General features: G+C 29.1%; 1 protein-coding gene across 4 annotated transcripts; it reads left to right on the forward strand.

Annotated features, from left to right (window-relative positions):
- The first annotated feature begins 350 nt into the window (after positions 1 to 350).
- On the forward strand, positions 351 to 26,311 carry Tango5 (Transport and Golgi organization 5). Of its 4 annotated transcripts, none has more exons than XM_075298764.1 (5): positions 351 to 511; positions 19,632 to 20,440; positions 20,514 to 20,795; positions 24,558 to 24,864; positions 24,941 to 26,311. In XM_075298764.1, exons 2-5 carry the CDS (start codon positions 20,061 to 20,063, stop codon positions 25,433 to 25,435), a joined length of 1,464 nt encoding a protein of 487 aa, XP_075154879.1. In that variant the 5' UTR covers positions 351 to 511; positions 19,632 to 20,060; the 3' UTR covers positions 25,436 to 26,311. The 4 variants fall into 4 exon arrangements, with proteins under 4 accessions (XP_075154879.1, XP_075154880.1, XP_075154881.1 ...); XM_075298765.1 differs by having other exon boundaries at positions 362 to 511; positions 19,636 to 20,440; XM_075298766.1 differs by lacking the exon at positions 351 to 511 and adding an exon at positions 547 to 664.
- The last annotated feature ends 1,520 nt before the right edge of the window (positions 26,312 to 27,831 follow it).

The following is a 27,831-nucleotide window of genomic DNA, read 5'->3' on the forward strand; positions in this document are numbered from 1 at the left end:
ACTTCGAAATTCTTCCAGGGGTAGTGGTTTGTATACTTTTGGTATGATATTTTAGTAGATTAATGACCAACGCCGAACCATCGTCGCCGGTAGCAAAAATTGAGTTTCAGCCGCCGCTGATAAAAATGGGCCGGCTTCATTTATTTATTCATTTTTTTCACGAATCCAAGCCGGAAGGCCATATACGGATTCTCTGTCTTCTACACATTATAATCTGTGAGAACGAACCATAGGAAAATATTTCGCCCTTCTTTTGAATTCAGCGCTGCGCCGAATGCTATAAATTAGTTCATAGTTTCAATTCCATTTCATTCAGTTGAATTTCTGCTGCATAACAACATAATTCAAAAGCGTTCCGTCAGTTTATTCTTCACCCGCACCAAAGGTTGGTTAATTAATTAAAAAAATACCCATTCGCGTGCGGTTCGAAAGAGGATAGATAATGTTAATTAAATTATAATAAAGTTTTAATACATATTTTATATTCGCCTCAATCATAAGTTGAAATAAGGTAAATCTCGTGATGTTAAGTGAAGTGTATGAAAGAAAGAAAAAACTTGAAACGAAGTGACAAATCATTTGTCGTCGTTCTAAACAAACAAAAACAACGTTTAAAGATAAACTAACAACAAACGCGGAAGTATGCAATTGTTGTTATTAATGGGTAATTAAAAAAAAGAAAACGCACGAGCATGAGAAAATATAATGGTCTGCAATAGCAAAAACACAATTTTTTATTCTGATTCGTTTTTTTGCAAGTTTTTTTTTTGTTGGATACCATTGTTGTTGTTATTACGAGAGGGGGATATATGTAATAAATTTGAGAGAATTAAAGAACAAAAGAGTGATAGAGAGTGAGAAAACTTTAAGGAAAAAACACCCCTTCGACACACCCCAACACACCACCCTCTATGTAATGTGAGTTCATTTAGTGAAGGATATTCTTAGATATCACATTGCCAATAGGCCGTAAGTTTTTATTTGTTTTTGCTAATATTTACTCAAAGCAAATAGCTGCGGTATATTTTATTCCAAAGAAACATATAATCAAAAACTATTTAAATAAATAAAGAAGCATATTCATCATCCCTGCTTTTGGGACAAAGTTGAAGTTTTTCCCTTGGGTTGTCGTATTTTTTTTTGTAGTTGCCATATTTATTGCTGCTATGTGGGAATCCTATCGTTGATCTTACTAATGGAGGTATTAATGCCATAATTCCATACTGCAGTGTGCCGCGTAAACAGATTTTTTGTAACACTTGGAAAGATAAGCTGAAGACCTTTCGAAAGAACCTTGTCTATATACCTCCAGTCGATTAATATTCGTACAACGGTCTCGAATTCTACGGCTGCGGTCCCCGTTTCACAGGATTCTTTCTAACAAAAACTATGGACAGATTAACTGAAGACTTTCCGAAAGAGCCTTATTTTTCGCATAGTGGACAGTCTTATGAAAGAGCCTTATTTTTCGCATAGTGGATAGTCTTATGAATATATTCCCGATTTGAAAATCTGTGCTAAAGTCTTTGGAAAGGGCCTAGTCTCTATTTCACATGCGACATAGTCAATGTGGGCTCATTAATAAAATTTTCACTTAGCCTTTCGAAGGAAAGGGGATTTCATAGATATCGATGGAATTTTAACGATTTTAAGAAATTTTTAGATGTCGTTGATTAAGTTTCTACATTTTTGAGAAATTGCAATTATAAAATAAAACCAAACTTAGAAGCCTTAATTCGAATTCGAGTTTTGAATTCGTCATTGATAAAAGTTAGCCACTGTGGTATCACCTAAAATAAACAAGGAGTTGTAATCAGAATCAAAAGGGCCGACGTTTGGAATTTAAAAAAATTTTAAAAATTGCACTTTAATTTTCATTTTTTCAAATTATACAAAATTCGAATCCTATCCATTAAGAAAAGTGCAATAATCTACAGGTAGTCAAATCATAAAAATGGGTTCCACATAGAATGGGTTGTAATGAGAATAAAAAAGACGACTCTTCTACATTATCAAGATTTGCATTTTTTTAATTGAAAAAAGTCGACATTTAGTCAAAATTTGGAATAAGTCGATCTTCTTGTAACTTTTTAAATATTTCGTTCACTTTTGACTTTTGTAAAATTTATCTTTCTAACAAAACAGCTGGATTAAATAACGATTTAAATTCAAATTTGACTTTTCGACTTTTTCATTAAAGTTGCAATTAGTCCAATTTCTTTATAAGGACAATTAGAATATCGATTAGCGAATTTAGCTGTATTTTCAAACAACTTCAGTCGATTAGTCGATTTTAAAGATTGTTACAAAGCGACAAATTTTTAAAATTCGAATTTTACAAAAATTAACTTTTCCAATTTTTCGAGCCAAAAATAGTCTACCAACATTTTTGGGAACCACCATGGTGCAATGGTTTGCATGCCCGCCTTGCATACACTAGGTCGTGAGTTCGATTCCTGCTTCGACCGAACACCAAAAAGTTTTTTAGCGGTGGATTATCCCACCTCAGTAATGCTGGTGACATTTCTAAGTGCTTGAAAGCTTCTCTAAGTGGTTTCACTGCAATGTGGAACGCCGTTCGGACTCGGCTATAAAAAGGAGGTCCCTTGTCATTGAGCTTAACATGGAATGGGGCGCACTCAGTGATAAGAGAGAAGTTCACCAATGTGGTATCACAATGGACTGAATAGTCTAAGTGAGACACCTCAGTAATGCTGGTGACATTTCTGATTGTTTGAAAGCTTCTCTAAGTGGTTTCAATGCAATGTGGAACGCCGTTCGGACTCGGACGACCTTTGTCATTTAGCTTAACATGGAATCGGGCAGCACTCAGTGATAAGAGAGAAGTTCACAACTGTGGCATCACAATGGACTGAATAGTCTAAGTGAGCCTGATACAACGGGCTGACTAACGTAGCAAAATTTGGAGAAAATTTTACCAAAAATTACCAAACAGAAAATCTTATTTTGTCAAAATTTTATTCCTATCAAAAATTTTATCAAAATTTTATATCTATAGAAAATTTTGTCAACATTTTATTTCTAGAGAAAATTTTGTTAAAATTTTATTTCTAGAGAAAATGTCAAAATTTTATTTCTATAGAAAATTTTGTCAATATTTTATTATATTTCTATGTCAAAATTTTTGTTTGTATAGAAAATGTTGTCAAAATTTTTGTTTCTGTAGAAAATGTTGTCAAAATTTTGTTTCTATAGAAAATTTTGTCAAAATTTTATTTCTATAGAAAATTTTGTCAAAATTTTATTTCTATAGAAAATTTTGCCAAATTTTTGTTTCTATAGAAAATTTTGTCAAAATTGTTGTTTCTATAGAAAATTTTTTCAAAATTTTTGTTTCTATAGAAAATTTTGTCAAAATTTTATTTCTATAGAAAATTTTATCAAAATTTTTTTTCTATGTCAATATTTTATTTCTATGTCAAAATTTTTGTTTCTATAGAAAATGTTGTCAAAATTTTATTTCTATAGCAAATTTTGTCAAAATTTTATTTCAATAGTAAGATTGGTCCAAATTTTATTTCTATAGAAAATTTTGTCAAAATTATATTCTTCAGAAAATTTTGTCCAAATTTAATTCTATAGAAAATTTTGCCAAATTTTTGTTTTTATAGAAAATTTTGTCAAAATTTTTGTTTCTATAGAAAATTTTGTCAAAATTTTTGTTTCTATAGAAAATTTTGTCAAAATTTTTGTTTCTATAGAAAATTTTGTCAAAATTTTATTTCTATAGAAAATTTTTTCAAAATTTTATTTCTACAGAAAATTTTGTCGTAAATTTTCATCTATAGAAAACGTCAAAATTTTTTTTCTATGTCAATATTTTATTTCTATGTCAACATTTTTGTTTCTATAGAAAATGTTGTCAAATTTTTGTTTCTATAGCAAATTGTGTCAAAATTTTTGTTTCTATAGAAAATTTTGTCAAAATTTTGTCAAAATTTTGTCAAAATTTTTGTTCCTATAGAAAATTTTGTCAAAATTTTATTTCTATAGAAAATTTTGTCAAAATTTTATTTCTACAGAAAATTTTGTCGTAAATTTTCTTCTATAGAAAATGTTGTCAAAATTTTTTTTCTATGTCAATATTTTATTTCTATGTCAAAATTTTTGTTTCTATAGAAAATGTTGTCAAAATTTTATTTCTATAGCAAATTGTGTCAAAATTCTTGTTTCTATAGAAAATGTTGTCAAAATTTTTGTTTCTGTAGAAAATTTTGTCAAAATTTTATTTTTATAGAAAATTTTGTCAAAATTGTATTTCTATAGGAAATGTTGTCAAAATTTTATTTCTATAGAAAGTTTTATTAAGATTTTATTTCTATAGAAAATTTTGTCAAAATTTTATTTCTATAGCAAATTTGTCAAAATTTTATTTCTATAGAAAAATTTTATTGTTATAGAAAATTTTGTCAAAATTTTATTTCTATAGAAAATTTTGTCAAAATTTTATTTTTATTTTAATATTTTATTTTAATTATTCTGAGACGTATTTCCATTTTTATTATCAGTAGATTTAGTACCAGTAAAAGTGTATTCCCATTTTCGTTAAAAATTTGTACCATTTGGCATCATCGTGACATGGGCTTTGTTGTGTGTTGAATTATTGCTACATTTTCATTTTAGATAATACCACGTACACCTATAGTAAGTATAGTTAGGCAATGTCTGCCACCTCACGTTCTCTCTAGAAGGGGGAAAATTCAACAACAACTTAAAAACAAAAACACTGAATAAAGCAAAACAACAACAATGGCCTAAAACGTGTGTGGTTTCTTGTCATTGGTTCATCTGTATCGCATGTTAATTTTTCTCATGCAATATGACCAATATATATATTTAATTTTTGATATTTATATAAAACTCAATTATTTATAAAAAAAAAAGAAATGAAACGTTGGCAAACCGCTTAAGGTAAATCCCCTGAAATGTGTTAACCTCAACCATATTTAATATTTCCCGCCATATATCAAAATTGGGTAATATATAGATACAATTTTGCCGGTATATAGATACAATTTTGCCGGAATTTATATACAAGAAAATCAATTTATTTAAACTTATTGTTTTTTAAGAAAAGACCTCCTGCCCCCTATGAGAAACTAGTGCCTCTTTCTTTGTATTGGACTTTGCATCGAAAGACGACGTTTGCTGTATTGTTAGGTAGCATTACTCTTTTAATCTTAGAATGCGTTTGCTAAGCAAACAACGTATTAAGCAATACTTTCTTATCAGTAATGTTGACGTCCCAAAGACGAAACTATGTGAAAAATACGTAATGGAAAGACGTTAAAATATTTTACTTTAATTTTTGTAGATACAAATTGTGCTTTGTTTGTATTTTGCTTGGTTTTGAAATCTATCTATATATTCCAATTCCATATGTGGGTCATTAACCATTTGCCATAGACATTGAGGGCATATTCTTGTATTTATTTATATTGAATGTAGTCTCAAATTGAATGCTTCCAACGACAGGTGATAAGAGGCAAAGTACAGTATAAAGAAGGTAGGTTTTTTTGGCTTACAAATTCAAATGAATTGGCTCACTTTCATGTGATTATACAAAGAGAAATTAGACCTAATTTTATTGGGAGGAAGGAAGGTGGGTATTGGGTTCGATTAAAAAAAGTCACAGTTTCTTTATTTCCTATGCGTGTCTAAACAAATATTGTTATAGCTCATTCACATTATACTTCCAAAATCCATTTTATCTATATTTCAACTGTCATTAGACCTATAAAACAAGGGATTTCAAATCCACACTTTTTGTAGATTTTCAGTCTAATGTGAATGGGCTATTAAAGGGGTCACATAACTTTACTTTGAATTCTGCTTATATATTGATCTCTAAAAATTTTCCAGTTAAATAATTATAACATTAGAAAACCATGAACGTAGAAACGTATTAGCCTGGCTGAGTAAGTTTTTCTATAGGAAAACTTTTATTCAGCCTTGCTGAATAAGGTTTTCTATAGGAAAACTATTATTCAGCCTGGCTGAATAAGGGTTTCTATAGGAAAACTTTTATTCAGCCTGGCTGAATAAGGGTTTCTATAGGAAAACTTTTATTCAGCCTGGCTGAATAAGGGTTTCTATAGGAAAACTTTTATTCAGCCTGGCTGAATAAGGTTTTCTATAGGAAAACTTTTATTCAGCCTGGCTGAATAAGGTTTTCTATAGGAAAACTTTTATTCAGCCGGGATGAATAAGGTTTTCTATAGGAAAACTTTTATTCAGCCCGGCTGAATAAGGTTTTCTATAGGAAAACTTTTATTCAGCCCGGCTGAATAAGGTTTTCTATAGGAAAACTTTTATTCAGCCCGGCTGAATAAGGTTTTTTATAGGAAAACTTTTATTCAGTCCGGCTGAATAAGGTTTTCTATAGGAAAACTTTTATTCAGCCCGGCTGAATAAGGTTTTCTATAGGAAAACTTTTATTCAGCCCGGCTGAATAAGGTTTTCTATAGGAAAACTTTTATTCAGCCCGGCTGAATATGGTTTTCTATAGGAAAACTTTTATTCAGCCCGGCTGAATATGGTTTTCTATAGGAAAACTTTTATTCAGCCCGGCTGAATATGGTTTTCTATAGGAAAACTTTTATTCAGCCCGGCTGAATAAGGTTTTCTATACGAAAACTTTTATTCAGCCTGGCTGAGTAAGGTTTTCTATGGGAAAACTTTTATTCAGCCTGGCTGAATAAGGTTTTCTATGGGAAAACTTTTTTTCAGCCTGGCTGTTGAGTTTATTTCCAACATTTTTTGCTTTTGAATAAAATTGAAAAAAATGCAAAAACTTTGTTGTATTACATATCAGCCACTCTGTAAATCTTATCAAGTATTATGACCCTTTAATATACACAAAAAAAAAATTTCTGATTCAATCACGAAATTAGTTGATACAATTAATTTTTAATTGAAATGTCTTCAATCACAGAAATGATAGTATCAATTAAAAAATTAATTGATTACATTATCAAGATTTGCATTTTTTAAATTTTAATTTGCAAAAATTAACTTTTCCAATTTTTCGAGCCAAAAATAATCTACCAACATTTTTGGGAACCACCGTGGTGCAATGGTTTGCATGCCCGCCTTGCATACACAAGGTCATGGGTTCGATTCCTGCTTCGACCGAATACCAAAAAGTTTTTTAGCGGTGGATTATCCCACTTCAGTAATGCTGGTGACATTTCTGAGTGTTAGAAAGCTTCTCTAAGTGGTTTCACTGCAATGTGGAACGCCGTTCAGACTCGGACGACCTTTGTCATTGAGCTTAACATGGAATCGGGCAGCACTCAGTGATAAGAGAGAAGTTCACCACTGTGGCATCACAATGGACTGAATAGTCTAAGTGAGCCTGATACAACGGGCTGCCACCTATCCTAACCTAGCAAAATTTGGAGAAAATTTTATCCAAAATTACCAAACAAAAAATCTTATTTTGTCAAAATTTTATTCCTATCGAAAATTTTATTTCTATAGAATATTATGTCAACATTTTATTTCTAAAGAAAATATTGTTATTTCTAGAGAAAATGTTGTCAAAATTTTATTTCTATAGAAAATTTTGCTAAATTTTTGTTTCTATAGAAAATTTTGTCAAAATTTTTGTTTCTATTGAAAATTTTGTCAAAATTTTTGTTTCTATAGAAAATGTTGTCAAAATGTTATTTCTATAGATAATTTTGTCAAAATTTTATTTCTATTGAAAATTTTGTCAAAATCTTTGTTTCTATAGAAAATTTTGTCAAAATTTTATTTTTATAGAAAATTTTGTCAAAATTTTTTTTCTATGTCAATATTTTATTTCTATGTCAAAATTTTTGTTTCTATAGAAAATGTCAAAATTTTATTTCTATAGCAAATTTTGTCAAAATTTTATTTCAATAGAAAGTTTGGTCAAAATTTTATTTCTATAGGAAATTTTGTCAAAATTTTATTTCTTCAGAAAATTTTGCCAAATTTTTGTTTCTATAGAAAATTTTGTCAAAATTTTTGTTTCTATAGAAAATTTTGTCAAAATCTTTGTTTCTATAGAAAATTTTGTCAAAATTTTTGTTCTATAGAAAATTTTGTCAAAATTGTTATTTCTATTGAAAATTTTGTCAAAATTTTATTTCATTTCATTTCATTTATTAAACATCAATACAAAGGAAGCCACTAAAGGCCTATTATACATGTATTGTAATAAAGAAGCTATGTTAGATATTGTAAAACTAATTTTAAATACCTTGAAATTATTTTATAACAAAATTTTGAAAATTTTGTCAAAATCTTTGTTTCTATAGAAAATTTTGTCAACATTTTATTTTTATAGAAAATTTTGTCAAAATTTTTTTTCTATCTCAATATTTTATTTCTATGTCAAAATTTTTGTTCCTATAGAAAATGTCAAAATTTTATTTCAATAGAAAGTTTGGTCAAAATTTTATTTCTATAGGAAATTTTGTCAAAATTTTATTTCTTCAGAAAATTTTGTCAAAATTTTATTTCTATAGAAAATTTTGCCAAATTTTTGTTTCTATAGAAAATTTTGTCAAAATTTTTGTTTCTATAGAAAATATTGTCAAAATTTTTGTTTCTATAGAAAATTTTTTCAAAATTTTTGTTCTATAGAAAATTTTGTCAAAATTTTTGTTTCTATAGAAAATTTTGTCAAAATTTTTTTTCTATAGAAACTTTTGTCAAAATTTTTTTTCTATAGAAAATTTTGTCAAAATTTTACTTCTATAGAAAATTTTGTCAAAATTTTTTTTCTATGTCAATATTTTATTTCTATGTCAAAATGTTTGTTTCTATAGAAAATTTTGTCAAAATTTTATTTCTATGGAAAATTTTGGCCAAACTTTATTTCTATAGAAAATCTTGTCAAAATTTTATTTCTGTAGAAAATTTTGTCAAAATTTTTTTTCTATGTCAATATTTTATTTCTATGTCAAAATTTTTGTTTCTATAGAAAATGTTGTCAACATTTTATTTCTATAGCAAATTTTGTCCAAATTTGACTTCTATAGAAAATTGTGTCAAAATTTTTTTTCTATAGAAAATTTTGTCAAAATTTTACTTCTATAGAAAATTTTGTCACAATTTTTTTTCTATGTCAATATTTTATTTCTACGTCAAAATGTTTGTTTCTATAGAAAATTTTGTCAAAATTTTATTTCTATGGAAAATTTTGGCCAAACTTTATTTCTATAGAAAATCTTGTCAAAATTTTATTTCTGTAGAAAATTTTGTCAAAATTTTTTTTCTATGTCAATATTTTATTTCTATGTCAAAATTTTTGTTTCTATAGAAAATGTTGTCAACATTTTATTTCTATAGCAAATTTTGTCCAAATTTGACTTCTATAGAAAATTGTGTCAAAATTTTTTTTCTATAGAAAATTTTGTCAAAATTTTACTTCTATAGAAAATTTTGTCAAAATTTTTTTTCTATGTCAATATTTTATTTCTATGTCAAAATGTTTGTTTCTATAGAAAATTTTGTCAAAATTTTATTTCTATGGAAAATTTTGGCCAAACTTTATTTCTATAGAAAATCTTGTCAAAATTTTATTTCTGTAGAAAATTTTGTCAAAATTTTTTTTCTATGTCAATATTTTATTTCTATGTCAAAATTTTTGTTTCTATAGAAAATGTTGTCAACATTTTATTTCTATAGCAAATTTTGTCCAAATTTGACTTCTATAGAAAATTGTGTCAAAATTTTTGTTTCTATAGAAAGTTTTATTAAAATTTTATTTCTATAGAAAATTTGTCAAAATTTTATTTCTATAGAAAAATTTTATTGTTATAGAAAATTTTGTCAAAATTTTATTTTTATTTTAATTATTCTGAGACGATTTCCATTTTTATTATCAGTAAATTTAGTACCAGTAAAATTGTATTCCCATTTTCATTAAAAATTTTTACCATTTGGCATCATCGTGACATGGGCTTTGTTGTGTGTTGAATTATAGCTACATTTTCATTTTAGATAATACCACGTACACGTATAGTAAGTATAGTTAGGCAATGTCTGCCACCTCACGTTCTCTCTAGAAGGGGGAAAATTCAACAACAACTTAAAAACAAAAACACCGAATAAAACAAAACAACAACAATGGCCTAAAACGTGTGTGGTTTCTTGTCATTGGTTCATCTGTATCGCATGTTAATTTTTCTCATGCAATATGACCAATATATATATTTAATTTTTGATATTTATATAAAACTCAATTATTTATAAAAAAAAGAAATGAAACGTTGGCAAACCGCTTAAGGTAAATCCCCTGAAACCATATTTAATATTTCCCGCCATATATCAAAATTGGGTAATATATAGATACAATTTTGCCGGTATATAGATACAATTTTGCCGGAATTTATATACAAGAAAATCAATTTATTTAAACTTATTGTTTTTTAAGAAAAGACTTCCTGCCCCCTATGAGAAACTAGTGCCTCTTTCTTTGTATTGGACTTTGCATCGAAAGACGACGTTTGCTGTATTATTAGGTAGCATTACTCTTTTAATCTTAGAATGCGTTTGCTAAGCAAACAACGTATTAAGCAATACTTTCTTATCAGTAATGTTGACGTCCCAAAGACGAAACTATGTGAAAAATACGTAATGGAAAGACGTTAAAATATTTTACTTTAATTTTTGTAGATACAAATTGTGCTTTGTTTGTATTTTGCTTGGTTTTGAAATCTATCTATATATTCCAATTCCATATGTGGGTCATTAACCATTTGCCATAGACATTGAGGGTATGTTCTTGTATTTATTTATATTGAATGTAGTCTCAAATTGAATGCTTCCAACGACAGGTGATAAGAGGCAAAGTACAGTATAAAGAAGGTAGGTTTTTTTGGCTTACAAATTCAAATGAATTGGCTCACTTTCATGTGATTATACAAAGAGAAATCAGACCTAATTTTATTGGGGGAAGGAAGGTGGGTATTGGGTTCGTTTAAAAAAAGTCACAGTTTCTTTATTTCCTATGCGTGTCTAAACAATTATTGTTATAGCTCATTCACATTATACTTCCAAAATCCATTTTATCTATATTTCAACTGTCATTAGTCCTATAAAACAAGGGATTTCAAATCCACACTTTTTGTAGATTTTCAGTCTAATGTGAATGGGCTATTAAAGGGGTCACATAACTTTACTTTGAATTCTGCTTATATATTGATCTCTAAAAATTTTCCAGTTAAATAATTATAACATTAGAAAACCATGAACGTAGAAACGTATTAGCCTGGCTGAGTAAGTTTTTCTATAGGAAAACTTTTATTCAGCCTTGCTGAATAAGGTTTTCTATAGGAAAACTATTATTCAGCCTGGCTGAATAAGGGTTTCTATAGGAAAACTTTTATTCAGCCTGGCTGAATAAGGGTTTCTATAGGAAAACTTTTATTCAGCCTGGCTGAATAAGGGTTTCTATAGGAAAACTTTTATTCAGCCTGGCTGAATAAGGTTTTCTATAGGAAAACTTTTATTCAGCCTGGCTGAATAAGGTTTTCTATAGGAAAACTTTTATTCAGCCGGGATGAATAAGGTTTTCTATAGGAAAACTTTTATTCAGCCCGGCTGAATAAGGTTTTCTATAGGAAAACTTTTATTCAGCCCGGCTGAATAAGGTTTTCTATAGGAAAACTTTTATTCAGCCCGGCTGAATAAGGTTTTCTATAGGAAAACTTTTATTCAGCCCGGCTGAATAAGGTTTTTTATAGGAAAACTTTTATTCAGTCCGGCTGAATAAGGTTTTCTATAGGAAAACTTTTATTAAGCCCGGCTGAATAAGGTTTTCTATAGGAAAACTTTTATTCAGCCCGGCTGAATAAGGTTTTCTATAGGAAAACTTTTATTCAGCCCGGCTGAATAAGGTTTTCTATAGGAAAACTTTTATTCAGCCCGGCTGAATATGGTTTTCTATAGGAAAACTTTTATTCAGCCCGGCTGAATATGGTTTTCTATAGGAAAACTTTTATTCAGCCCGGCTGAATATGGTTTTCTATAGGAAAACTTTTATTCAGCCCGGCTGAATAAGGTTTTCTATACGAAAACTTTTATTCAGCCTGGCTGAGTAAGGTTTTCTATGGGAAAACTTTTATTCAGCCTGGCTGAATAAGGTTTTCTATGGGAAAACTTTTTTTCAGCCTGGCTGTTGAGTTTATTTCCAACATTTTTTGCTTTTGAATAAAATTGAAAAAAATGCAAAAACTTTGTTGTATTACATATCAGCCACTCTGTAAATCTTATCAAGTATTATGACCCTTTAATATACACAAAAAAAAATTTCTGATTCAATCACGAAATTAGTTGATACAATTAATTTTTAATTGAAATGTCTTCAATCACAGAAATGATAGTATCAATTAAAAAATTAATTGAAGGTCAATTAAAAAGTTCATTGACCCAATTAAAAAATTAATTGATACTATTATTTTTGTGATTGATTTTTGTTTCAATGAAAAAATTTGTTGAATCAATTAAATTTTTAATTGAATATTTTTTAAAACTCAATTAAAATTTTAATTTCGTGAAATTTTCGTGAAATTTTTTTGTGTGTAGGCTCTACTAATTTTAATTTTGTAAAAAAAAGTTATTAATTCTAAGAGAGGGCAGTTGGGGTCTAAACCCATCCATTTGTTTCACCATCAGTATTCCAGTTCCAAAATGTCCAAATTTTAGATATCAATATGCATCGATTGATATATGATAGTGTTCGTATAACCAGTTTATGGTCCCATAGCTAATTAATGCGTTGTTGTCTAATACAAACTATAAAGACGCAAAACAAAATCAAATAATGTAAACAATTATTTGCGATAATAAAGAATTTACAACAAAAATTGCGTTATTTATGTAACTTTACACGAGCTAATTAAATCTATATTGTACACAAATGTAGCTACAATATTATTGTGCAGTTGTGAGATAGACAAATTTAATAATAAATTTTAAGGTGGAATTGTGAAACATAGACCTGTGTAAATATGTATATCAAAATGATGATGATGATCAATTGAAAACATTTTTCGATGACGACAAAAGGTTTGGTAATTTTTGTTTAGAAAATTTCAAAATATTTTTCCGATATGGCCTTTGCTTTGGCAATTCAATTTGTCTGTCTTACATGCAGGATGCTGAAGATATTTCATTTTGTCAAAATTTTATTTCTATAGAAAATTTTGTCAAAATTTTATTTCTATAGGAAATTTTGTCAAAATTTTATTTCTATAAAAAATTTTATCAACATTTTTTATTTCTATAGAAAATTTTGTCAAAATTTTATTTCCATTTGTTTTGTTTTGTTATTGTTGGTTTTGTTCTTTAAGCATTGTTGTCGTTTTTTTATTTCAGCTTAAAACCATACATTGACTAAACTACAAGAGTAGCTTAACCAACAGAGGAAAAGAATGTTTGTCAAATTTATTTGGGCAAAGCCCTATAGACTGCAAGATGGTTGGATGGACGCACGTTTCGGAATTACCACATTCCTCATCAGCATCCTCTACTTGCAGCAAAACTATCAACCAATTATCAGAATAAATTCAGGCAGTTTATTAAACCCAACAAAAACCACACTTGAACCCTCCGAAAAAAGGTTTTACATTGATAGCCGGCTTATGCCAAATAAATTCGAAACAAACATATCTCTTTTCCTATGCCACTGTCAAATCATCGATTTGAATTCACATGGCTGGGTTTATTTTGAGCGTGCCTCCTCTTCTTTTTCCATTTGTTTTGTTTTGTTATTGTTGGTTTTGTTCTTTAAGCATTGTTGTCGTTTTTTTATTTCAGCTTAAAACCATACATTGACTAAACTACAAGAGTAGCTTAACCAACAGAGGAATAGAATGTTTGTCAAATTTATTTGGGCAAAGCCCTATAGACTGCAAGATGGTTGGATGGACGCACGTTTCGGAATTACCACATTCCTCATCAGCATCCTCTACTTGCAGCAAAACTATCAACCAATTATCAGAATAAATTCAGGCAGTTTATTAAACCCAACAAAAACCACACTTGAACCCTCCGAAAAAAGGTTTTACATTGATAGCCGGCTTATGCCAAATAAATTCGAAACAAACATATCTCTTTTCCTATGCCACTGTCAAATCATCGATTTGAATTCACATGGCTGGGTTTATTTTGAGCGTGCCTCCTCTTCTTTTTCCATTTGTTTTGTTTTGTTATTGTTGGTTTTGTTCTTTAAGCATTGTTGTCGTTTTTTTATTTCAGCTTAAAACCATACATTGACTAAACTACAAGAGTAGCTTAACCAACAGAGGAAAAGAATGTTTGTCAAATTTATTTGGGCAAAGCCCTATAGACTGCAAGATGGTTGGATGGACGCACGTTTCGGAATTACCACATTCCTCATCAGCATCCTCTACTTGCAGCAAAACTATCAACCAATTATCAGAATAAATTCAGGCAGTTTATTAAACCCAACAAAAACCACACTTGAACCCTCCGAAAAAAGGTTTTACATTGATAGCCGGCTTATGCCAAATAAATTCGAAACAAACATATCTCTTTTCCTATGCCACTGTCAAATCATCGATTTGAATTCACATGGCTGGGTTTATTTTGAGCGTGCCTCCTCTTCTTTTTCCATTTGTTTTGTTTTGTTATTGTTGGTTTTGTTCTTTAAGCATTGTTGTCGTTTTTTTATTTCAGCTTAAAACCATACATTGACTAAACTACAAGAGTAGCTTAACCAACAGAGGAAAAGAATGTTTGTCAAATTTATTTGGGCAAAGCCCTATAGACTGCAAGATGGTTGGATGGACGCACGTTTCGGAATTACCACATTCCTCATCAGCATCCTCTACTTGCAGCAAAACTATCAACCAATTATCAGAATAAATTCAGGCAGTTTATTAAACCCAACAAAAACCACACTTGAACCCTCCGAAAAAAGGTTTTACATTGATAATTTTATTTCTATAGAAAATTTTGTCAAAAATTTATTTCTATAGAGAATTTTGTCAAAATTTCATTTCTATAGAGAATTTTGTCAAAATTTTATTTCTATAGAAAATTTTGCCAAAATTTTATTTCTATAGAAAATTTTGTCAAAATTTTATTTCTATAGAAAATTTTGTCAAAATTTTATTTCTATAGAAAATTTTGTCAAAATTTTATTTCTATAGAAAATTTTGTCAAAATTTTATTTCTATAGAAAATTTTGTCAAAACTTTATTTCTATAGAAAATTTTGTCAAAACTTTATTTCTTTAGAACATTTTGTCAAAATTTTATTTCTATAGAAAAATTTGTCAAAACTTTATTTCTATAGAAGCTTTTGTCAAAATTTTATTTCTATAGAAAATGTTGTCAAAATTTTATTTCTATAAAAAATTATGTCAAAATTTTTTGTCTATAGAAAATTTTGTTAAAATTTTATTTGTATAGAAAATTTTGTTAAAATTTTATTTCTATAGAAAATTTTGTTAAAATGTTATTTCTATAGAAAATTTTGTTAAAATTTTATTTCTATAGAAAATTTTGTCAAAATTTTATTTTAAATGTCATCTTACCTGCTTTTCTCCTTATGAACCATTTGCCAATAAAAATACATTTATTATCTGTGTAAAAGTGTGTGTGTATGTCTAATACGGTATTTAAAGTTTTCCAAGATTTTACCCTAACAATTTAAAGGTCATAAAAGTAACGTTTGAGTTTTTAATTAAAAACAAAATATGAAATGGTTGTAAAAGGTTAAATATAAAAAAGAACAGGTTTTTATGAAATTGGGTAAAGTTTTTGTCTTATTTGGGTCGTTTCTTGTTTCCTCTTTTCTGGACATAAACTGGTTGTTTGTTGTCAATTTTACATTAAGTCATAGCTAGATGATTGCTTTTTGTTGTGGGGAAGTGACAAAATTGTCAGACATTCTTTCATGGGGGATTTTACCGTTTAAAATGGACCTTTATCAATGAACTTTATTAAATATTTTATAGACGATTTTTGTCAAACATGGTTAAGTAGAATATCAGGTAATGGTGGCATGTTATTAAATAATTTTAAACAATTATTTTAGTCCAAGAAGGGAAGGGAAAAGAATTTAATACCTCCTACTTTTTATACCCACCAACATAGAATTGTGATGGGGGTATAATAAGTTTGTCATTCCGTTTGTAACACATCGAATTATCGATTTCCGACTATATAAAGTATATATATTCTTGATGAGGGATAAATTCTAAGACGATATAACCATGTCCGTCTGTTGTAATCACGTTACAGCTTTCAATAATGGAGATATCGTCCTGCAATTCGGCACAGATTCGTTTTTTTTTTTTGGCAGGTAGGTCGAAGATGAGCTATATTGGTCCAGGTTTTGATATAGGCTCCATATAAACCGAACCCCCGATTTGGGATTTTGGGCTTCTAAAAACTGTATTATCAATCCGATTTGCCTGATAGTTGAAATCTAAATGTATTCTAGAACTACAAATAGTTGTGCAGAAAATGGTGCCTAGCGGTCAATGTTTTGGTATAGCCCCCATATAGGCCGATCTCCCGATTTTACTTCTTGGCCTTCTAGAAACCATATTATCAATCCGATTTACTTGAAATTTGAAACCTAGAGGTATTTTAGTATCACAAATAGGTGTATCTATAGTCCCCATATAGACCGATCTCCCGATTTTACTTCTTGGGCTTCTAGAAACCTTATAATCAATCCGATTTGCCAGAAATATGAAATCTACAGGTATTTTATGACCACAAATAGTTGTGCAGTAATTGGAGCCTAGCGGTCCATGTTTTGGTATAGCCCCCATATAGACCAATATCCCGATTTTACTTCTTGGGCATCTAGAAACCGTATTATCAATCCGATTTGCCGGAAATTTGAAATCTAGAGGTATTCTAGAACCACAAATAGTTGAACAGAAAATGGAGCCTAGCGGTCCATGTTTTGGTGTAGCCCCCATATTGACCGATCTCCCGATTTTACTTCTTGGGCTTCTAGAAACCGTATTATCAATCCGATTTGCCGGAAATTTGAAATCTAGAGGTATTCTAGAACCACAAACAGTTGTGCAGAAAATGGAGCCTAGCGGTCCATGTTTTGGTATAGCCTCCATATAGACCGATCTCCCGGTTTTACTTCTTGGGCTTCTAGAAACCGTAATCAATCCGATTTACTTGAATTTTTAAATCTAGAGGTATTTTAGTATCACAAATAAATATGAAATCTAGAGTTATTTTAGAAATATGAAATCTAGAGTTATTTTAGTACTACAAATAGGTGTAGCGAAAATAGGGCGTATCGATCCATGTTTTGCTATAGCCCCCATATAGACCGATCTCCCGATTTTACTTCTTGAGCTTCTAGAAACCGTATTTTCAACCCGATTTGCCTGAAATTTAAAATCTACAGGTATTTTATGACCACAAATAGTTGTGCAGTAATTGGAGCCTAGCGGTCCATGTTTTGGTATAGCCCCCATATAGACCAATATCCCGATTTTACTTCTTGGGCATCTAGAAACCGTATTATCAATCCGATTTGCCGGAAATTTGAAATCTAGAGGTATTCTAGAACCACAAATAGTTGAACAGAAAATGGAGCCTAGCGGTCCATGTTTTGGTGTAGCCCCCATATTGACCGATCTCCCGATTTTACTTCTTGGGCTTCTAGAAACCGTATTATCAATCCGATTTGCCGGAAATTTGAAATCTAGAGGTATTCTAGAACCACAAACAGTTGTGCAGAAAATGGAGCCTAGCGGTCCATGTTTTGGTATAGCCTCCATATAGACCGATCTCCCGGTTTTACTTCTTTGGCCTTCTAGAAACCATATTATCAATCCGATTTACTTGAAATTTGAAACCTAGAGGTATTTTAGTATCACAAATAGGTGTAGCGAAAATGGGGCGTATCGGTCTATGTTTTGCTATAGTCCCCATATAGACCGATCTCCCGATTTTACTTCTTGGGCTTCTAGAAACCGTATTATCAATCCGATTTGCCGGAAATATGAAATCTAGAGGTTTTTTAGGGCCATAAATAGGTTTACCGAAAATAGGGTCTATCGATCCATGTTTTGCTATAGCCCTCATATAGACCGTTCTCCCGATTTTACTTCTTGGGCTTCTAGACAATGTATTTTCGATCCGATTTGCTAGAGATTGGAAATCTAGAAGGTATTTTATGACTACAGATAGATTTGCCGAAAATAGCGTTTATCGATCCATGTTTTGCTATAGCCCCCACATAGACCAATCTCCCAATTTTACTTCATGGGCTTCTAGAAACCGTATTATCAATCCGATTTGCCGGAAATTTGAAATCTAGAGGTTTTTAGGGCCATAAATAGGCTTCCCGAATATATTGTGTATCGGTAGAGATTTTAATATAGCCCCCTTATAAATCCGCCCTCCGATTTTGGGTCTTAGGTTAAAAGGTTAAAGTGGCAGCCCGATTAAGATTCAGGCTCACTTAGACTATTCAGTCCATTGTGATAAAAAATTTTGGGTCTTGGTTCTGTAGGTTTTTCATCGGTGCATGTTTTTGGCATAGCATCGAATAGGCTGATTTCCCCATTTAACTCCTTGGGCTTATATAAACCGTTGTTGTTATCAAATTTACCTGAAATTTTAACGGATTTAATTTTTAGCGGGCCATTTGGTGAGGCCTCCATATAGACCGATGCCACTTCTGGAGGGTATAGCAGGAGCACTGATCTTGAAAATTGCACGAAACTGAAAGCAAAATTTCCAGATTTTATTTCTTCTAAGCATTTCAATAATGAGGGAAAAAAATCTAGAGATTTTTGATTTCAAATCATGGCGTTAGTTCATCATTTTCATGTAGACCTAGAGAAGATGTTCGTTATTTCTCTAAAACTCAAATAAAAATGCTTGTTATAAATCCAGAATCTGATCGAGTCTTCATAGGTAGAATCTTTAAATTTGTCTTTGGATTTTCATACGTGCTTGTATTCCCGTGGGGGGGTTGCAGTCCTTGGACAAGGTGGAGTTCCTTGTGTCGACCCCGGTATGTAGGACCGACTGCAGTGAGGGTCGCCGACTGCAGTGAGGGTCTGTCATCAAACCCCCCATGAAATTCTATATATTATCAACCCGCTACAACGAAGAGTTTTCAAAGGAATATATATTTATATTTGATTCATGGTGTGGGGGTTATTTAAGATTCGGCCCGGCCGAACTTACTGCTGTATATAATTGCTGTTTGTTTATTGAGAGCGAGAAATTATCTACGGTAACTTTGCATATATATTAGAGCCATTTCTAAATCCTACTCAATATGAGCAATATTTTTCCAACTTGTCTAAAGAAGATCGGTTAATAAATGAGGTTAAAATGATCATACTAGAGGAAATTGAACGACATTTCATTAGTTGGATAAAACATTCATAGTTGGACAAACGGTTTGACGGGTGTAAGCAAAGCCAGGACTAAATGGGTTTACGAAGTGAACAACTAACGTGTAGAAAAACTCCTTTATATTATACCTTGACTACATTGCGGCTTATAAATGATTTAAAAGAATCCCTTTGTTCATAAATAATTCCTTATCTTTTAGGGATTTAAAATTTTCTTCCACCACTCATGTTGTTTTCTTTTTCCTTCCAGACAGGATCATAAAGGTAAACTGAAACAAGATTTCAGCTTGATACCAATAAAACAGTAGAATAAAAACCACAACTAATACACCGCCACTACGACCACCAATAAAAGAAACCACGGCAACAGCCACAATTAGTAGGACTACCCAGTACTATTAGCCGTAGCTTTACTACCATCCCCATACTACATTATAAGCATATTATAAGAGATTTTTTATAAACGCCAAATCAAAAACAAAGAGGAAACTAAAGCAATTCCAAGACATCAAACCAAAACCATACACAACAACTGCATTAGAAAAAGTATTTATTTAATTTTGTAAAAAGTAGCAACAGCAGCAGCAGACAGGAAAACATTGGGGTATTTGCCAAAGGACAAAAAAAACAATAAATAAGTAAATCTCTAATAACTGGCAACTTTAGTAATTCTACTTAAATGTCACAGCATCCGAAGAAGGATAAAGAAACAAACAATGCGCGACAAAGGAAAAATGTAGAGAATTCTCACAAGCAAAAGACCTCAAATCAAAGCTCGTCCTCCAACTCCTCCCTTACCTACCCCAATTCGTCCACAAAAAAGGAATCGCCCACAAAGTCCAAGACATTGGAGAAACAACCTCCTCAACACCAACATACCAAGAAAGTTAACAACGGAAATCTACCATTGAATATGAAACAAACAAAGCCCTTGAGTAAACAACAAAAGGAGAAGCTCAAAGCCGAACGTGAAGCTTTAGTATTATGGAGACATCCAATAAAAACATTGTCATATTGTAGTTTAGAAATAATTGAACTTGTTAAGACTTTAGGCAGAAAGTAAGTATCGATGATATTAAATCAACAGCCATGAACATTCACTTACTCATGTTTTTTTCTAATTTTATTTTAGATTATTACAAAGAAAAATATGGATTTGTGTATATGCAATATTAGCTAGTTTTATAGCTATATGTTATCAATTACCAGGACCCCATCAAGTGGTTGTGGAGTTTCTTAAGCAAAATACATGGTTTGTGGTCTATTGGACTGGTTTGGGTATATTATCTTCGGTGGGTTTAGGCACCGGTCTACATACATTTTTGCTGTACTTGGGCCCACACATAGCCAGTGTGACTTTGGCTGCATATGAATGCAATTCATTGAATTTCCCCAAGCCACCATATCCAGATGAGTAAGTAATTTAAATAAAAAAGTTTGAGATTTGATTTGTGATTTGTAATGCAAATTTTGAACCAATTTGCGAGCCTTAAATAACAACCTTAAGTTAGGTTAGACTATTGGGTTAGGTTAGGTTGAACAATAGAAATAGTTTTCATAGTTGAACCCTCCCAATTATACACGATAAAATGTTGACACAATTTTCTATAGCGATAAAATTTTGACAAAATTTTCTATATAGATAAAATTTTGACAAAATTTTCTATATAGATAAAATTTTGAAATTTTTTTCTATAGAAATAAAATTTTCTATTGAAATACATTTTTGATAAAATTTTCTATATATAGAAAAATTTGACAAAAAATTTTCTATAGAGATAAAATTTTGACAACATTTTCTATAGAGATAAAATTTTGACAACATTTTCTATAGAGATAAAATTTTAACAAAATTTTCTATAGAGATAAAATTTTGAAAAAATTTTCTATAAAAATAAAATTTTGACAAAATTTTCTATAGAAATAAAATTTTGACAAAATTTTCTATAGAAATAAATTTTGACAAAATTTGCTATAGAAATAAAATTTTGACAAAATTTTCTATAGCGATAAAATTTTGACAAAATCTTCTATAGAAATAAAATTTTGACAAAATTTTCTATGGAAATAAAATTTTGAAAAACTTTTCTATAGAGATAAAATTTTGACAAAATTTTTAATAGAAATAAAATTTTGACAAAATTTTCTATAGAGATAAAATTTTGACAAAATTTTCTATAGAGATAAAAGTTTGACAACATTTTCTATAGAGATAAAATTTTGACAAAATTTTCTATAGAGATAAAATTTTGACAAAATTTTCTATAGAGATAAAATTTTGACAAAAATTGTTATAGAGATAAAATTTAGATAAAATTTTCTATAGAAATAAAATTTTGACAAAATTTTCTATAGAGATAAAATTTTGACAAAATTTTCTATAGAGATAAAAGTTTGACAACATTTGCTATAGAGATAAAATTTTGACAAATATTTTTGACAAAATTTTCTATGGAAATAAAATTTTGAAAAACTTTTCTATAGAGATAAAATTTTGACAAAATTTTCAATAGAAATAAAATTTTGACAAAATTTTCAATTAAAATAAAATTTTGACAAATTTTTCTATAGAGACAAAATTTTGACAAAATTTTCTATAGAGATAAAATTTTGACAAAATTTTCTATAGAGATAAAATTTTGACAAAATGTTCTATAGAGATAAAAGTTTGACAACATTTTCTATAGAGATAAAATTTTGACAAAATTTTCTATAGAGATAAAATTTTGACAAAATTTTCTATAGAGATAAAATTTTGACAACATTTTCTATAGAGATAAAATTTTGACAAAAATTGTTATAGAGATAAAATTTAGATAAAATTTTCCATAGAGATAAAATTTTGACAAAATTTTCTCTAAAGATAAAATTTTGACAAAATTTTCTATAGAGATAAAATTTTGACAAAAATTGTTATAGAGATAAAATTTAGATAACATTTTCTATAGAAATAAAATTTTGACAAAATTTTCTATAGAGATAAAATTTTGACAAAATTTTCTATAGAGATAAAAGTTTGACAACATTTTCTATAGAGATAAAATTTTGACAAAATTTTCTATAGAGATAAAATTTTGACAAAATGTTCTATAGAGATAAAATTTTGACAAAATTTTCTATAGAGATAAAATTATGACAAAATTTTCTATAGAGATAAAATTTTGACAAAATTTTCTATAGAGATAAAATTTTGACAAAATTTTCTATAGAGATAAAATTTTGACAAAATTATCTATAGAGATAAAATTTTGACAAAAATTGTTATAGAGATAAAATTTAGATAAAATTTTCCATAGAGATAAAATTTTGACAAAATTTTCTCTAAAGATAAAATTTTGACAAAATTTTCTATAGAGATAAAATTTTGACAAAAATTGTTATAGAGATAAAATTTAGATAACATTTTCTATAGAAATAAAATTTTGACAAAATTTTCTATAGAGATAAAATTTTGACAAAATTTTCTATAGAGATAAAAGTTTGACAACATTTTCTATAGAGATAAAATTTTGACAAAATTTTCTATAGAGATAAAATTTTGACAAAATGTTCTATAGAGATAAAATTTTGACACAATTTTCTATAGAGATAAAATTTTGACAAAATTTTCTATAGAGATAAAATTTTGACAAAATTTTCTATAGAAATAAAATTTTGAAAAAAATTTTCTATAGAGATAAAATTTTAACAACATTTTCTATGGAGATAAGATTTTGACAAAATATTCTATGGAGATAAAATTTTGATAACATTTTCTTTAGAAATAAAATTTTCGACAAAAAATTTTCTCTAAAGATAAAATTTTGACAAAATTTTCTATAGAGATAAAATTTTGACAAAAATTGTTATAGAGATAAAATTTAGATAACATTTTCTATAGAAATAAAATTTTGACAAAATTTTCTATAGAGATAAAATTTTGACAAAATTTTCTATAGAGATAAAAGTTTGACAACATTTTCTATAGAGATAAAATTTTGACAAAATTTTCTATAGAGATAAAATTTTGACAAAATGTTCTATAGAGATAAAATTTTGACACAATTTTCTATAGAGATAAAATTTTGACAAAATTTTCTATAGAGATAAAATTTTGACAAAATTTTCTATAGAAATAAAATTTTGAAAAAAATTTTCTATAGAGATAAAATTTTAACAACATTTTCTATAGAGATAAGATTTTGACAAAATATTCTATGGAGATAAAATTTTGATAACATTTTCTTTAGAAATAAAATTTTCGACAAAATTTTCTATAGAAACAAAATTTTGGCACAATTTTCTATGGAAGTAAAATTTGTACAAATTTTTCTATAAAGATAAAACATTGACAAACTTTTCTATGGAAATAAAATTTTGACAAAATTTTCTATAGAGATAAATTTTGGCAAAATTTTTTATTGAGATAAATAAAATTTTGACAAAATTTTCTATAGAGATAAAATTTTGACAAAATTTTCTATAGAGATAAAATTTTGATAAAATTTTCTATAGAAATACAATTTTGATATAATTTTCTATAGAAATAAAATTTTGACAAAATTTTCTATAGAAATACAATTTTGATATAATTTTCTATAGAAATAAAATTTTTACAAAATTTTCTATAGAAATACAATTTTGACAAAATTTTCTATAGAAATACAATTTTGATAACATTTTCTATAGAGGTACAATTTGTATAAAATTTTCTATAGAAATAAAATTTTGACAAAATTTTCTATAGAAATAAAATTTTGACAAAATTTTCTATAGAATAAAATTTTGACAAAATTTTCTATAGAGATAAAATTTTGACAAAATGTTCTATAGAGATAACATTTTTACAAAATTTTCTATAGAGATAAAATTTTCTATAGAAATACAATTTTGATAAAATTTTCTATAGAAATAAAATTTTGACAAAATTTTCTATAGAAATACAATTTTGATAAAATTTTCTATAGAGGTAAAATTTGTATAAAATTTTCTATAGAAATAAAATTTGGACAAAAGATAAAATTTTGGTAAAATTTTTAATACAGATAAAATTTTGCTCTTCAACCGCCAATATTACCAAAAGTGTGTATAGGAGTTGCTAAAAACAGATTTCTATGGTCCTGTGGTCCTTTCTTAGTTTTTTTAATGCCCTACGTCTATACTCTTGTGCTTACATATTTTCATCTTTCTCTTGCAGCATCATTTGTCCCGATGAACCCTATGAGAAACAAGTGCCAAACATATGGAGTATTATGTCCAAAGTACGACTTGAAGCTTTCCTTTGGGGAGCTGGTACAGCTCTAGGGGAATTACCTCCATATTTTATGGCTAAAGCGGCTCGTTTGTCCGGCTATGATCCTGACGATGCTGAAGAATTGGCTGAATTTGAAGCACTGAAGGCCAAACGCAATCAAAAAGATTTAAGTCTAATGGATAGGGGAAAATTGTTTATGGAACGGGTAGTGGAACGCATTGGTTTCTTTGGCATTTTGGCTTGTGCTAGCGTAAGTTTGAGTTGTTTTTCTTTTTTTGTTTTGAAAATTAATTTTTTTATGGAAATCTATTTTTTTCTTCTTTCAGATACCAAATCCTTTATTCGATTTGGCTGGTATTACATGCGGTCATTTCCTAGTGCCATTTTGGACTTTCTTTGGTGCCACTTTAATTGGTAAAGCCATTGTTAAAATGCATATACAGAAAGTTTTTGTTATTATTGCCTTTAACGAGACGCTCATTGAAAAAGCCGTTGACACTTTATCGGCCATTCCTGTGATTGGTAAAAAACTGCAAGAACCCTTTAAGGGATTCCTTAACAACCAAAAACAACGTCTACATCGTCAACGTAATGCCACACCCGCGGAAGCAGGCAATTTACTTTCGAAAATCTTTGAAACATTTGTCATTTGTATGGTGTGTTACTTTGTGCTCTCCATTGTAAATTCCTTGGCCCAAAGCTATCATAAACGTCTACACAAACATAAAACCAACAGCAATAGCAGCACACCATCAACCACTAGCCCCACAACCACACATAGCACTACAAAGAAATCCAAAAAGGCCGCATTGAGGGAATAATTTCAAGGGTTTTTTATTGTTGTTTTTATTTAATTTTACGAGAGTTTTTTTTTTAATGTTTGTTTCCACCGGTAATATCTCTGTAAGTGTTTAATGATAATTTCCGTTTCCCTTCTATGTCCATAACGGAAAACTAATTTCTTTCTTTCATGACACCGTTACAGTTAGAGTGAAGAAACTGCAGCAGATTTTTTGTAAAAAAATATTTAATATCCTTTAGCAAATTTATTCCTATGTAATTTATAATGGGCTATATACAAACAAACAAAACAAACAAATGGACGAAAGAGAATTGAGTCACATCAGACTGATTTGAGTGAATGAAAACGGGAAAACCAATTAAGTGTAGTAGATGATTTATTGCGTTGAAAAAAAAATGGAATAATTTATAAAAGAAGGCTAGTCTTAATATTTACACATTAATAAGTAATATATATATCTAAAAAATAAATACGAAAATTAAAAAAGAATCGTGAAAACAATAACGCAAATATAAGAAAATAAGCCCCATTTTCAGTTTGTGCCGATAGGCATTTAAAGACCTTTAAGTGAAAAACAAAAATATTCCAAATATCTTTGCTCCAAGTTAGCTTTAATCCTAGTACTATTGGTAGTTAAATCCTTCACTGGCGAGTAAGAGAAAATTTTCACGCTAACATTTATAGTTTAAAAACTATTTGTTAGTTAATTTTGTTGTATCGGTGTTTTCTGAAAATGGGGGCGATCATTTATAATAGGAAGAAATTGAAAAAGACAAAGTTTACACAAAAAATTAATAATAAAATTGAAATACTACATGAAAAAGAAGATAAAATACGAATTAAGAAATAAATAAAATCATTAATAACGAAATGAAAAAAAAAACACAAAACTAAATTTGTTTAATTTTAATTCATAGTTTAATACACAATTCATAGAATTCTACCAAAAATGGTAGAATAAGAAATAAAATTTTAACAAAATTTTTCTACGGAAATAAAATTTTGACAAAATTTTCTTTAGAAATAAAATTTTGAAAAAATTTCTATAAAAATAAAATTTCAACAAAAAAATTCTATAAGAATAAAATTTGGACAAAATTTTCTATAGAAGTAAAAAATTTGACAAAATTTCTGACTGGTGCATATTTTTATGTATTGTTTTTACTTTTTATTCCATTATACTATAATTTTACCGGCCGCCATATAGTCAGTCTTTTTAAAGGGTGATTCTTTTGAGGTTAGGATTTTCATGCATTAGTATTTGACAGATCACGTGAGATTTCAGACATGGTGTCAAAGAGAAAGATGCTCAGTATGCTTTGACATTTCATCATGAATAGACTTACTAACGAGCAACGCTTGCAAATCATTGAATTTTATTACCAAAATCAGTGTTCGGTTCGAAATGTGTTTATCGACAAATTTTGTTCAGCGATGAGGCTCATTTCTGGTTGAATGGCTACGTAAATAAGCAAAATTGCCGCATTTGGAGTGAAGAGCAACCTGAAGCCGTTCAAGAACTGCCCATGCATCCCGAAAAATGCACTGTTTGGTGTGGTTTGTACGCTGGTGGAATCATTGGACCGTATTTTTTCAAAGATGCTGTTGGACGCAACGTTACGGTGAATGGCGATCGCTATCGTTCGATGCTAACAAACTTTTTGTTGCCAAAAATGGAAGAACTGAACTTGGTTGACATGTGGTTTCAACAAGATGGCGCTACATGCCACACAGCTCGCGATTCTATGGCCATTTTGAGGGAAAACTTCGGAGAACAATTCATCTCAAGAAATGGACCGGTAAGTTGGCCATCAAGATCATGCGATTTGACGCCTTTAGACTATTTTTTGTGGGGCTACGTCAAGTCTAAAGTCTACAGAAATAAGCCAGCAACTATTCCAGCTTTGGAAGACAACATTTCCGAAGAAATTCGGGCTATTCCGGCCGAAATGTTCGAAAAAGTTGCCCAAAATTGGACTTTCCGAATGGACCACCTAAGACGCAGCCGCGGTCAACATTTAAATGAAATTATCTTCAAAAAGTAAATGTCATGGACCAATCTAACGTTTCAAATAAAGAACCGATGAGATTTTGCAAATTTTATGCGTTTTTTTTTTAAAAAAAAGTTATCAAGCTCTTAACAAATCACCCTTTACAATGCTAGTATGCCTGCATATGTTACATTGCTTCGAGTTTATCTAAGCTTTTAGATATTTTCTATATCAATAAAATTTTGACAAAATTTTCTATAGAAATAAAATTTTGACGAAATTTTGTATAGAAATAAAATATTGACAACATTTTCTATAGAAATAAAATTTTGACAAAATTTTCTATAGAAATAAAATTTTGACGAAATTTTCTATAGAAATAAAATATTGACAAATTTTTCTATAGAATTAAAATTTTGACCAA

Source organism: Haematobia irritans, chromosome 3 (assembly GCF_050003625.1).
Source record: "Haematobia irritans isolate KBUSLIRL chromosome 3, ASM5000362v1, whole genome shotgun sequence".
Lineage (NCBI taxonomy): Eukaryota > Metazoa > Arthropoda > Insecta > Diptera > Muscidae > Haematobia > Haematobia irritans.